This window comes from Chaetodon auriga, chromosome 5, assembly GCF_051107435.1.
Source record: "Chaetodon auriga isolate fChaAug3 chromosome 5, fChaAug3.hap1, whole genome shotgun sequence".
Lineage (NCBI taxonomy): Eukaryota > Metazoa > Chordata > Actinopteri > Chaetodontiformes > Chaetodontidae > Chaetodon > Chaetodon auriga.
Genome location: NC_135078.1, coordinates 14,717,197 through 14,731,453, shown reverse-complemented (window position 1 = coordinate 14,731,453; position 14,257 = coordinate 14,717,197). Strand labels below are relative to the sequence as shown.

Genomic DNA, 14,257 nt, shown 5'->3' with positions numbered 1-14,257 from the left:
ATGCTCAGTGACAATCGAATGACTACTTTTCATCTGTTACTGGAATGTATCATCAACAGGATCATTATGTTTCTCTTTGAAGAAAAAAAGGGTTTTTGCAGTTACGCAACTAACCTATGGCTCGGCAAACAGACATGTATGTAAAAGCCATTAACAAGATAGACTGCTGCTTGGCTTTTGTCACACACAATAATGTGTACATTCTTGATCAGTCTCATGTCCAGGCAAGCCTGGCTGGGAGTGGTGTTTACCACATTTTCTGAATACACTCCCACCACTCAAATAAACCTTTACTCTAAATGCGTCACTATAATTACCATTCAGAATTATGCCATTCAATTTAACAGCTTTTTGTTTTGCTCCAAGCCTCCTGCATGAACACTGTAATTTGGATTTTGTCAGTTATTTGAGTTATTTGCATTAAAGTTTTCTTTCTTCACTCTGCTTTTCATTTCAAAGGTTCCTTACTTTGTACTCTTGAACTTTTTAACACCCATGTGTGGGAATCCAATTACATAACCCACACCACTGTGAGCAAGATTGTTTAGGCCTTACTTGTGCAGTTACCATGGTGTCAGCTTCTGTATATATATGTTGCTTACAGTGGCCGTTGTAAAAATAGCTGGCTCATGTTAACTCACAAGCTGCATGAACTGATTAAAAACATTAACATGACACAGAGCAACATTAGCATTCATTTGGAGTGGAGTCATGTTTCTGGTCACCTGATGAGTGTCCAGTATTCACTTTCTCTTTTAGCTCGCCTTATGTGATTATCACATATGGAGCCCTTTGGAGAAATTGTATATTTGGTGTCTAAAATGCTGTTTCACATGTGAAATAGCTCAAATCCACATTTGCATGTGGATGAATTTGTTGTGAAAGTTGACATATGGGATTTTTGTGTGGATCAGAGCTGCAAAACCTCAACATGACAAAATGTTGACAATGACTGTGATCAAGTCTGACAACAATAGTCACTTTTCTGGTTTTTATGTTCGTGTTTATACAACTAACACTTATGTTAGTTAGACTGTGGTCTTGATAATAATACATGTCCTTTGTGCACCCACTGAAGCGTCCAACAAGCACATTTGTCTTAGTAGCATATGAATGTAATTTCTAGCATGAAATGTCAGTTCTAATGTGATTTGTAGGAGACAGGCTCGTATAAGTGACATGCCTTCCCCATGTTGTTTACCCTGCCCCTATTTTCTTAATCGTTCAAAGCGGCGCGCCTTGGGCCATAATCCTGGTTCTTCTTCCTTCAGTTTGGACTGTTGAATCATTTGCTTTGCATGATTTGTACATTATATTCTCAGTGGACACCTGATACTCTTTTTTCTTTTTCTGAAATTTCAAGCATTTCGAATGAACCACAAAAGAAATTCACTTAATGCACCAAATATTTGCTGCCACCTTGTGGCAAAACAGGATATAGCGTAACATTGCGTTTCTTTTTTGGTTAACGCTTTATCTTTTGTCATATTTACATGACTATACTTCCAAATAAGAAAGAATCCAGAGTCTAAATGTCACTTAAAATGTACTGAAATTGATATAGTATACAACATTGTGGACAGAAATCGCCAAAATACAAGCTATAGTTTTATCAAATGTAATGATCATAAGATGTATGTTCAACATTTGTTGTATATGTGTAAATATATACACACAGTATATGCATACTGAATTAACATGCTATATACTGATTGTTTTGTAGAGACAAAACAGTGTAAAGTTGCAAGTTGTCATTTTATAAAGCAGTTATGTGACTTGCTGAGCTTAATAAGTGAACTGCAGAGATGCTGGTTTTCTTACTTTTGGACAGATCCACGTTGGCCGTTTCTCCACGTTTTCACTTTTATGTTAAGGTGAGACAACACGTCACAACCTAGCTTCTGATTTACCAAACTGACATGAGGGTGGTATGGATTAGGGCTGCAGCTAGCGATTATTTTCACTGTCAATTAAGCTGTTGATTATTTTCTTGATTAATCAACTAGTTGTATCCCAAAGTCCAAGATAACTTGTTTTGTCCACAACCGAAAGATATTCAGTTTACTGTCATAGAGGAGTGAAGAAACCAGAATATATTCAGAGAATTTTTACTTTTTTTTTCTTTAAAAAAAAGAAAGAAAGAAAGAAAAAAAGAAAACAACAACCTAAAACTTATTAAATAGCAAACGAGCCCTTTAACTTTCAGGGGCTGCAGAGGTTTGTGTACTGAGACTGACAAACTCTAACCTCCCTCTCAGTGGTAATACTCGTCAAGGTCCCACACATAAAGGTATATTCATGCAGGTTTGAAAAGACACCTGAATAGATGGACACAGCTGGGTCAACCAAGCACCTCTAGTTTTTCTTTTCACTTCAATTCCTTCACTGATTTTCACATTGACTGTAATGTAATCTACTTGGGAAAATGTACTTTTCAACACTGGATGTATGTGGTGTATTTTTTCCGTAACAGCAGTGTACTTACTGCAGCTTCATTTCATTTGAGTTACACAATGAACAACGATCAGTTACGACCATGTTCCCTCCTCACATGCACAGGTATGTTCAGCACGCGCAGTATGTTCAGAGCAGCCTATCATTCATCAGCTGTATTGTACACATCTCCCTGCCCTCCTTTCTTCCTCTCGCGCACGCACACGCGCACAACGTACACACGCGCTACAACATACACACACGCACACACACAAACATGGCGGCCTCTGTTTCACCGCTACGCTCCTCCTTCAGGATTTGTAGCCCGCTAACGTTACACCATCACTGCTGCCGGGCCAAACTGCGGATGCACAGAAAATGCGACAGTCAGAGGAGACATCTTCACCAGTCGGCGACGAGGTAAAGAGCACCGCGTTCAGAACACCGCCGTTCTTTTCTTTTGCTCTTCGCTGTTACTTCGCGGAGGGATGAGCGACGCTTCAGCGCCGGCGAAGGCGTGTGCGCCGTCACGTGTCAGCGGATGGTGATTGACAGCAGGTTTCACCGTTCACGGCAGAGAGGGACGGTTTATTGGACGTCCCTTAAGCCGAGAGGTCAATTACGGGTCTGATAGAAGCGACAGTGCGGTCAGTAAAGGTGTCTGTATTAGCATTAATGTTACATAACTCGCCGCAGTTTCGCCGGTTGTAGCTTAACAGGAGGAGCGGACGGTTAGCTTCAGTTACAGAGCCGTTAACGTGAATCTCCGATGCTAATAATGACCTTAAACCGCAGTGATTTAAGCTTCTTAACACACAGGTCTCATTCACTCCCGCAGTGTCGAAAACCATAAATCATAAATCATTATTCCACTCGGAAGACAAGAGAAGAATAAGATTAATTTGTACTCTGGTGAGTAACTTACCGCCAGTCTCTGTTAGAGCTCGAAAACCAACGGCTGCGGTTCAATACTGAAAAGATGCAACACTGGCACAGGTGCAATTTTCACACAGGTGTACTTGATATTTAATTCACAATAGATAGCTCAGATGTACTCACTTAAATTTGTAACACCTACACTTTTACAAAAAGTGGCTTTACTTCTATAAGCAGGTATTATTATTACATGACTGCTGCTGTTCAGCTAGCTAAAAGGTAAAAGCTGCAAATGAATGTTGAAGCGTACAAGTACACCCACTGACTGACTGACAGGAGTGTCATTGCATCTATATATAAGGCCGGCTGTAGCTCAGGAGGCAGAGCGGTCTCCACCTATCAGGAGGTTGGTGGTTCAATCCCTGGCCTCCGCAGTCCACATGCTGAAGTATCCTTGGGCAAGATACTGAACCCCAAAACTGCCCTGATGCTGTGCCATCGGTGTGTGAATTCATATGTGCATTGCTTTGGATTAAAGCGTCTGCCAAATGACTAATTGTAATATATCTGTGCATCTTATACTGTAAATTAGAAGGGCAGACATTCATAATGATGTGCCAGATGCATGTACATCATCAGTTGTGTTCACATAATCAAGTATGATATGTCAAACGGATGTGGTGCCAACATGAACATCAGTATCCTTTGCTGTTTAGCATCTTAGAGCTGCTACCAAGGATTGTTTTATGTCTGTTTTGCAGTCTGTGATGTGTACGTGCACTCATTCTTGCCTTTTTACCCCTTCAGACACGCCGCTGTGGTGATTTCGGGGACGGAGTTGGCTCGTCAGATCCACAGAGAGATCCAGCGTGATGTGGAGGAGCTGGTAGCTCAGGGCAACATGAGACCCCACTTAGGAGTGGTGTTAGTTGGGGATGATCCAGCCAGTCGTACCTATGTTAAGAACAAGACCCGGGCAGCCAGCATCCTGGGTCAGATATGGGCTTTGCATGCATTCCTGAACACTGTATGTGTATCATACAGATCAATGATCTTAACATATTTCTAGCTAATGCACTTCACAATTTTAGGCATGCATGGACAAACAGATACACATGGATAAACACGTTTTTTATAAGCAAAACCAACGTAATGTTGAAAATATAACATGCACATGGCAACATTTTGAACGTAGAGTGTGTGATGTGTGCGTGCTCTCCAGGTATTTCCAGTGACACAGTGGTGCGGCCTAGTTCGGTCTCCCAGGAGGAGTTGCTGGAGCTGATTGACAAGATGAACCGTGACTGGAGGGTCAGCGGCCTGTTGGTGCAGCTGCCACTTCCTGGTAAACACAAGCACCACAGCTGCACAAGTTTTTCTCATGGACATCAAAGTTAAACAGCTGGTCTGTACAGTTCAGTTTGCAGTGATCGCATTTATGTAATGTGACAAGTATTTGTGAAAGCCACATAATTTCAAAGCTGGCTTTTAGTTAAATAAGTAAATGTACATTTTATTAAAAGTTTGATATCTTACACTTGATTTTTTAACTTGTCTGGCAATATTTAAAACATCCACACACTGTAAGTTTAGAACAGCAACAGTCCCACTGTATGATGTCGTGGTCAGTAAGCCATTAATGTACCTTCTGAGCTTTATTGTAATATCATTGCATATCTGTCCTGCTCTCTCCCCTCTTTAGAACACATCAATGAGCGAGCAGTATGTAATGCCATCGCTCCGGAGAAGGATGTAGATGGCTTCCATATTGTGAATATTGGAAAGCTGTGTCTGGACCAGAGATCCATGGTGCCTGCTACTCCTGCAGCTGTCTGGGAGATCATCAAAAGAGCAGGTAAACCACAAACTCTTCAGCGCCATCACTCAGGAGTTTAATGATTATTTATTGTTCTGTTTTTAACAGTGCTGCAGACAAATAATCTGTAGATCCTTTGAACTGAATGAAGTTGAATGTCAGTGTTTCTCAAGGTTTTGTTAAGTGCAACCTGTTACTTTTGTCTTAACCATTACTTTATTGTATTATTAATTAAACTTTGTCAATCAAATATGACTTAATAGTAGCACATTTGCAATGAATTAATTGCCACCAAAAGTGTGAGCTGTGTTTTCAATCCTGTCAGGGCGATTTGGCTCTGTAGTTTATATTCCACTCATCAAAGCTGGTCAACTGTGGAGGCAGTGCTGCTGTCTTTTCATGTGTAGTCCACTAGATGGCGCCAAATAATAATTTACCCACCTGGACATCAGGTCTGGCCACAGTGTAAATGCACTAGACCACTCAGTCATCTTTTTTGACCAAGGAATGATGTAAATATTCTGGCAGATAAGAACTTGGTCTGAATGTGCTGTCCTAAAAGTAAATACGTAGGAAAATGTAGTGTTGTGGCTCTTTTTCACAAACTAGTCTCAGACCAGTACTCAAAACCACTTCAGATTCAGGGTTGCAAAATATATTGATCAAAATGTCCAGCAGAAAAGAAACCTTTCTTCAAAGAGCCAGTAGGGTTTTTTTTTTAATCAATCAATAAATATAAATAAATTAAGAAAAAGATGTCAGCAGTGGATCAGACATTTTCATGCTATGTGGTGATTTAATGCAGGATTTACATTCTTACTGCAGATGCCATGCAAGTATTAAGAAACACTCCAAGTAAAAAACAAAAAACAAACTCATAATATGAGAAAATTTGCAGCTATGGCAAGTGATTCCTTTGTTGCTTTACTCATCAAACCTGGTGGAGGGCGCTGTTGCCAATGTACAAACTGCAAATCCACTGCTGATGTGATTAGTTCAGTGGTAGTTGCTGGGAGGCCCGAGACTGCTGAGTGGAAATGTTTTTACACAGTCTGTCAGAAAAAGTTTAGATGCCCCTTCTAGAAAACAGAGATGAAGAGTCAGTGAGAGGATACAGTTCTAATGATGATCATGATGCTTTAAATGATCAGCAGTTCCCACTCCAGACAGTGTTAAGCTCAGGTCCCTGCACTGTATGGACGCACTGCTGTGCATCTTATGTTAATGACCTAAAATGGGGTTTTAACCATTAATATGTTGAATAAATAATAACTTTTTAAATTCTGTAAACCTGACTAAATAAAGGGCTTGTAATATACATGTTCCCTTGCTCTACCTCAAGATTGCTTTGAAAATGTTTTTCATCTTCAACAGCAGCTTATGGTTAATTGGATGTCTGAGTTTTAAATTGAGTGAAGATGTTGATTGTAGAAGGTACATAGATATCCAGATTGAATTGAAAGTTTTGGAAACTTTTCAAATTGACAGCACGAGTGGACAACATTCATATATTTAATCCAAACTCTACCAGCAAACTGAGATATCAGTCTGATATATACACACCTGCTCTCCCACTATCAATCACAGAATGACTTTTGTGTCAGCTGACAGTAGCTGTGGTAATTGTCACAGGTGTGACATTGTGGTTTCTGGCTGCAGTGCAGCTGGCGGAATAACTTCCCTCCACATGCCCATGTGATCAGTCAAAGGTGAAACACTGCCACAGGCTGTCTGTGACCTTCATGTCAGTTTTCAGTGTTTTGTGTTTATTGAACAACTTTGTTCCTCACACGCTCAAGTCCTCCTTTGTCTCAGCTGAACAGGACAGTCAGTCGGGTAAAATTTATCAGAACATTTACTTTTGAAAAATGTGTTTGTGCAGGTATTGAGACAGTGGGAAAGAATGTGCTGGTCGCTGGTCGCTCCAAAAATGTTGGAATGCCCATCGCAATGTTGCTGCACACCGATCGCAACCATGAACGCCCGGGTGGTAAGTGTGTGTGTGTGTGTGTGTGTGTGTGTGTGTGTGTGTGTGTGTGTGTGTGTGTGTGTTTATCAGGAGAGTCAGCACTGCAAAATGATTGGAGTGCTGCTCTTTGTAGGCACATGATGTTGCACCATCTTGGCTTTCCCTGGAAGATATTTGACGTTCAAACATTTATCAGGATGGAACCAGTAAAAGAATGCTTTGGTGACTCCTCACCTTGTCAATTAAACAATAAATGCTGATGCATGTCCTGCTGGAAGAGCTGAAAGAGGGAAAAAAAAACAGGGAGCGTGAGCGAAAAGGCCGAACAAGGCAAGACTTTTGGCAGCGTGCCCTGCTGGCAGACGGATCAACTGTCCTTATAAGGGTGTCGGAAGAAGGGAGGGGATCTGGAAAGCCCTTGCATGGAATTTGCTGTGTAGATGAAGCAATGCGTTTGACCTGTCAGAAGTATAGCATTACATAGTATTACAGGTCAGATCAACACAAAGGTGTAAACAGCTCTTTAGCAGCTGTATGCAAACAAAATATTCACTCACATTACAATTGTGTGTACTAACTGCCACTGACTCAGTACTGCTGCTCCAAGTTTTCATAGGTCAGGGAAGGCTGCATGTTGTCATGCTGGAAGAACTGCTATAAGGAACAATTCAAAGCAAAAGTTTGACATATTTAAAAACGCTCCTTTTCCTATTCTGCTTAGTAAATATAAGGCTGAAATACTGTTGGTGGCTTTCTGAGTATATGGGATGAAGTGCAGAGAAAACTCACAGGAAGCAACCAACACAGCCAACGACCAACACGTCTGATTTCAGCTGTTGAGGATCTGTCGCATTTTTAAATTCCTGCAACATTGCTCTCATAATCGTCATAGCCACATTTCCACCAAAAGTACCCGAAACTTTATGCCCAGTAAGAAAGAAGCCAAAGGAACTAAAATGTGTCTTCAGCCTGTTGCTGTCTACATTTCCATCGTGGTCTGGAGACACACAAAGGTTTGGCATACTAGTCTGCTGAAGAATCATTTTGCGTGTCATAGACTTCTGGGCCATCAAGACCGTAAACTTTTTAGGAGTTAGAACTTCTGTGACACAGAAAAAAATTTTCCATTTACTTTTTTAAAACCTTCAGCTTGCGTTGTGAAAGCTGATAAGCCTGTACACACAGAGAAGCCAGGGTGCCTTTGAAGCTACCTTCAGATTTGAATATTTTGCTTTTTGCAAAGCCAGTTGTCAACACACCGAGTTTACTTAGATAATATCTGACAGTCGTGTTTTAACTCAGACTTTCCATAATGCATTGTATTGAACAGAAACAAGTCAAAGCATGTCAGAATCTTAAAAGATGTTGAACTTGGATTCTTGTCAAAGTCCCACACCAAGTATGTGCTCAAATCTTATTTGCATTTTATATCAGATGTGTCACTTAAGTAGAATTTTGTTCTTCTTGGAAACATGGACTGTTACGCCCTGCTTTTCCTTGAAAGATAAGGTCATGTAGGATAGTTTCTGAATGTGCCCACACTCACGATGACAAGATTACAAAGCTGGGAAGGCTAAAAACGCGGTATAACTGTGGCAAATACACTCCACTAAACTTCAAATCATTGAAAAGAAAACGTCTTCTCCAAGTTAGTTGATTTTCATTTTGGGGTCAGTTCCCTTCTCCCCTGCAACTCATGCACGCACACACACACACACACACACACACACACACACACACACACACACACACACACAGAAGGTATGTGACATGGAGGTTTGCCGTGCCGTGACTTGCCTTTCCTTCCCTTTCATTCTTATCTTCCTACAAGCCCTCCCTTATGCAACCTGCTTCTTTCCCGCTCCACATCTGTGCTCCTGGTCACACTTCAGTTATGACTGTGCAAGACGCCCTTACTCATAAAGTGATGAAGATTAGGATTACTTTCATCATGTCGCATTTCCTCATTGTCTAATTACTCACTAAGTCACGTGTCAAGTGCACCACATGGTGCAGAATTTCAGGCCCGTCAGTAATATAATATACAAAATAAGAGCAAACAGGCTTCCATTATTAATATATTTAAAAAGAGCATACATACAAACACATGTTCTTTTCTCTAATCTTTGTTTTGCCCCTTGTGCCACTGAGCCATGCAGATGGTTGATTTTATGTGCTGCGGTTTTGACATATCTTCTTCTGAACCTTGTGCCGCCAACTCAGTCCAGTGAAGGTGAATGGAATTTTGCCAGTACTGCTCACAGCACTAAAAATTACACACTCAGAGCAGAAAACGTTTTTCAGTTTTCGGAGGAACGGCTGCTTCAAAAGTTCAAAAGTAAGAAGTTCCAAAAGAGCGCTTTCATTGAAAATGTCTGAATTATCCTGAGTGACAACATTTCTGTTGGGTTTTTACTTCATTTGGGGGCAGAAATCAGTTATCTCAAAGCCTTGGCACATAAATCCATCTCCAGGATGGTGAGAATAGGTGAGAATGACTGTTTTTTTGTGATTTGGCTGATTGTTTCCTCTCAGGTGATGCCACGGTGACCATCGCCCACAGATGTACACCGAAGGACCAGCTGAAGGAGTTAACCAGCCTGGCTGACATCATCATTGCAGCTGCAGGTAATTACACCCCAGACACAATTAAGACACACGCCTGTCTGTCTATTATTATACAGTTTCAGAACTGATGACCAAAGTGACATATCTGATACTGAGACCGGTCTTTCAGATTGATTAATAACACAGAATCGTGCGTAGGGCTTTGCCACATATCAGTCAGCTTTAGGGCTGAAACTATTATTCGTAATGCCGATTAATCTGCTGACTCATTTCTCAGGTCATTGTTTGCTCCGTGAAACGTCTTCAGATTGTTTATTTTGCTGAACCAACAGTCGAAAAGATACTCAGTTTACTAGCACAATAAGGCAAAGTCAAATCAAAACTCAAATAATTGATTATTAAAATAGTTATTGATTAACGGTTTTGGATTGACTAAGAAATCAGTGAGTTCATCAATTATTTGTATTAGGTAGTAATTTCATCTAATTTTGTTATTGGCAGTTTGCACCAGTGATGCCCACTGCCCAGTTTATAGCAGTCATGCTGTAACGGAGAGCATTATTTTGTGCATCCCTGTTGTCATTTAATGTGTAACAGGCTCATGTCTTAAAATGTGACAAGCCAGTTTTGAATGGAGTCAATTCAGTCAATGCAAATCATTTTGAATCAGTTTTTTTTTTTTTTTTTGCCATCTTGCAGTCATTTCAGCAACAATCTGTGCCTTCCAGGAAGCTCAGCAGTGGCCATTATAGTTGTCCGTTGCATTGTAAGCACAACTACAATAAAGACATGAGCTCAAAGATGAAGCTCGTCATCACTCTGCACATACAAATTTATAACACACTAATGGATAATAACGGATTAGCTAATGCTGTTTAACTGGACATTTGTTTTCCTGTAGAGGACCATACATTTTTATGCATTATTCCATTGAATGAAGCAGATTTTGTTTTGAGGGATGTAATTCTGCTTTTTATGGTGCTACTGAAGTGGATACTCCTTAAACCAGGTTTGGAGGCCATTTTGTTATGCTGGAACTGCCATAGGTGGAACTATGTGGCCTGGTAATGCAACCAGGAGGAGAGATTGTGAAAGTGCTTACCAGCCCTTACTTGAAGTGATCTCACCTGAACCTAAATAATCAACAGTGAAGTTTCAGTATATTACCTGTTAGTCCATGGTCAGGGATTAATGCTTTTGTGGAGAACAACAGTGATGTGTAGCAGCTGGAATGTGAAACAATCAATCAATGCAGGGCAGGAGTATCTGTCGAAAGACTCTTAAGTAACTGTGTAGGCCTCAGGGGGTGCCATGTTGGACTTCCTTTGTAATAAATAGGCTGTTTCCTTATGACTAAAAGCACCTCCTGGGAAGGGCACCTTATTTTCATTTCATCTAACTGTTAGGTTTGATTTCTGGAAATGAGGCCCTGCATTGACTCGGTGCTGTTGTTGAATAGATACAATAGCAGTCTGAGGAATTAAAATTGACAGCTTTCTGGCAGCCAGCTTCAAAGTGGCGTGATTGTCACCATAAAAATACATGTTTAATTGTTTCCTTCCTTGTAGACAGTCGGCTGATGTATCATCATATTCTGCTGTGCTGTCTTTTCAGTCTGAGGTCACATGGTAATTGTCACAGTATTCCATTAGAACCTGTGATTAAAAGGAGATGAGTGTCTCTGCTGAAAGGAAAAGATCACTTGCTGTTCACTGCCTTTGATATGATAACTTAATGGAACCTGCAGGCTCTTTATCTCTGTCCTGATATGGGTTATTTACATTGGTATGGTGGTTGGGATAAGAGCGTCATGGTGGCTGCAGATACCTTTCAACCAACCAACCAGACAGTAATAGTTGTGCGGGTTTTTTTTTTTTTTTTTTTTTTTTTTTAGGTTTTAAACTTTAATTTCTGGTTGTCATTTAAATTGATATATTCATCTTGACCAGCAGCAGGACTGAGAGAGACCATCCATCAACAAAGTGATGCAGGTTTGAAATGAGTGTTTGGAAACGTCCATTCTGCTGAAAAATGAAACACAGGTTAAACAAAGTGAACAATTAGCTTGTGGTCTCAAACCTCCAGGTGCCTCCAGACCCCCCCAGTTCACTGATTTACTGTTTTTGGTAGTCTGATTAATTGTAATTGTGGGAATGTGCGGCACTAAAGCACAGCATCAACAGACATGAGAATGGCCTGAGGAGGGGGTCCCATTTTATTATCTGATCTTGAGACACTGTCTCTAAAGAGGGGCCTCGTTTCAAGCTCTAGTTTTCACATCTAAATTATTCCAGATGTTATTTTGCTTACCAGGTGCATATATGTATACATGCATACATGTATATTGAATCAAGGGAATCATCATGGAGTTCCCCAGGAATAATGTCCACAATGCACAGAGCCCCCAAGGGGCCCCCAAGCAGATTAATCCAGCCATGACGTGTCCATGCAGTGCTGTAGCTGATGCTCTTACCACCATGTGACAGAGTAATTGAAACTGTTTTGTTTCCTTGGTTTCTGGGCACAGGTGTTCCCAGGCTGATCACAGCAGATATGGTGAAAGAGGGTGCAGCCGTCATTGACGTGGGCATAAACCGCATCCAGGACCCAAAAACGGGGAAACTGCGGCTCATTGGTGACGTGGACTTTGAGGGTAAATGATAAAAAATGTTCTTTTGATTTTTTCCAGAAATAAAGGCTTTTGTGAAGCAGTGTCATAAACAGCAGTTAAAACTACTATAGTATTTTAAATCAGGCAAGTGTTTTTACCTTATTAACACCAATATTTAAATTTGGAAACCCTGAGGGATTTCACGTCACACACTTGGTGTATTATGTCAAATTGTCCCCGTGAAAATATTCACTCTCACCACAGGAGTGTTAATTGGAATGACACACACGTAATGGTGACAGATAAATACGTTGCTGAGATCCAGGCTCAGTTTAAAGTATGTGACACAAATATCCCACACAAATCAAAGACTTAACATACCTGTCAATCATCATCAAACTCTGGTAACCTCATGTCAGTTGTTTGACTTGTAGGAGTGAAGGAGAAGGCAGCTTTCATCACTCCTGTTCCTGGAGGTGTGGGCCCGATGACAGTCGCCATGCTGATGAAGAACACTGTGACTGCTGCCAGAAACGCACTGATGCATTAAACACACACAATATGAAGCTATTGGTTTTATTGAATGATATACAGGACAAACAGCATATGCATACATACAGACACATACATACATCAGTTAATTTAGGTTTACACACACACGCGCACACACACACTTCGCCAAGCATTTGACACACTTTTATTTAAAAATCCATGAGCTCAAGTCTCCATACCTGCTGGGAAACTTACTTGATATCTACTTTGTTTATATTGTGAATTTGTTCATTTATTTATTTAAGTTATTTATTTCAGAGTTCACTTTTTGAGAATTTAGATTAATATTTTTTCTACTGAAGTTGTTTTGGTTCATTTTTGAACATCCAGATTCACTGGAAAATGAATATTAAATAAAAAACAATGCTGTGCCAGAACTATTGTTTCTTTTCTTCTCATTTCCAGATGCCGTTTTTGTGGCTTTTCGCTTTCATTAGACGGTCTGTATCAGTGATGACATGCAACACTGCTCCACTGACACTGTGGTCGTGTAGTGTGCACCTTAACCATTGGACTGCTGGGGCACCTCTTAATGTCTCTGCTAGGTTGTCTTCAGCCATCAGAATAATTTGATGCTGTGATCAGAGACACATTCTGCAAATGACTTTAAATCATGACACTTCTCTTTAAAAAACCTTTTAACCTGATGTCGAGAGGCTTTGTCAGGCCACCATAACATATTTAAGATGTGTGTCACTTGAAAAATTGTTTTAACACTTAAAGCATGGAGTTTGGTGAGCTGTTGCTGTGTGTGCACCACTTCAGATGGTAAACATTTAGACAGAACAGAACATTCAAAGTGCTTAGAAAAGCAAATGTCAAAGACTTGCCACAGCCTGGAAAACCAAAAGCTATCCCTGTTAATGGCTTCTAGCAGATCTATGAAGCATTAGTAAGTGATTTATTGACCATTAATAAAGCTCATAATGACAGCTCATGTTTTATAAAGGATGCCTTTCAAAGTGGGACTGAGGTTGCTATAAAACAGTTGTTAGATATCAACTGGAGGCCAATCTCAACATTGGCTGCCATCCAGTAAAAATGCTATAAATCCGTCCCCTCTTGGCATACATAAAGGTAAAGGCAGCCATGAAAATACAAAACAAAACAAAAAAAAACTTCTGTAATCACCCCTCTGAAGAAACTGAGGCTTTCACAACATCTCTAATCGTCAATGAAGCAACCTCTCAAAGCTGCAAAGGAGGTATTTGAGTGAAACTATCAATCTGCCAAGAGCTTGCGTGGGTTCAGAGACTTTCAAAGAGGAAAACACACTGAAAGAGCTTCTGGGTAACAATGTGCCCCCACCACTATCATCAACCTTTTTGACTTTGCCTGTGCATGCAGGGAGCTGGTGCAAATAAAGGAAATGATGCAAATGGATTTTTTGAAGGAAATGCTTCTCATTTTTTCAATCTTCGGTTCATTGATT

At 40.4% G+C, this 14,257-nt stretch overlaps 2 protein-coding genes across 4 annotated transcripts in view; one reads left to right on the top strand and one right to left on the bottom strand.

Moving 5' to 3' along the window:
- Positions 1 to 3,401, bottom strand: part of slc20a2 (solute carrier family 20 member 2) — a 51,099-nt gene extending 47,698 nt beyond the window's left edge. Inside the window, exon 1 of the mRNA XM_076731035.1 lies at positions 3,359 to 3,401. The gene's annotated coding sequence lies outside the window, so the exon portion shown is untranslated. The remainder of the gene's footprint in view (positions 1 to 3,358) is intronic.
- On the top strand, positions 2,695 to 13,202 carry mthfd2l (methylenetetrahydrofolate dehydrogenase (NADP+ dependent) 2 like). Of its 3 annotated transcripts, none has more exons than XM_076731040.1 (8): positions 2,695 to 2,853; positions 4,117 to 4,301; positions 4,532 to 4,654; positions 5,012 to 5,164; positions 7,008 to 7,115; positions 9,630 to 9,722; positions 12,190 to 12,315; positions 12,708 to 13,202. In XM_076731040.1, exons 1-8 carry the CDS (start codon positions 2,711 to 2,713, stop codon positions 12,821 to 12,823), a joined length of 1,047 nt encoding a protein of 348 aa, XP_076587155.1. In that variant the 5' UTR covers positions 2,695 to 2,710; the 3' UTR covers positions 12,824 to 13,202. The 3 variants fall into 3 exon arrangements, with proteins under 3 accessions (XP_076587155.1, XP_076587157.1, XP_076587158.1); XM_076731042.1 differs by having other exon boundaries at positions 2,719 to 2,853; positions 12,693 to 12,818; XM_076731043.1 differs by lacking the exon at positions 2,695 to 2,853 and adding an exon at positions 3,289 to 3,345.
- Positions 13,203 to 14,257: the final 1,055 nt, after the last annotated feature.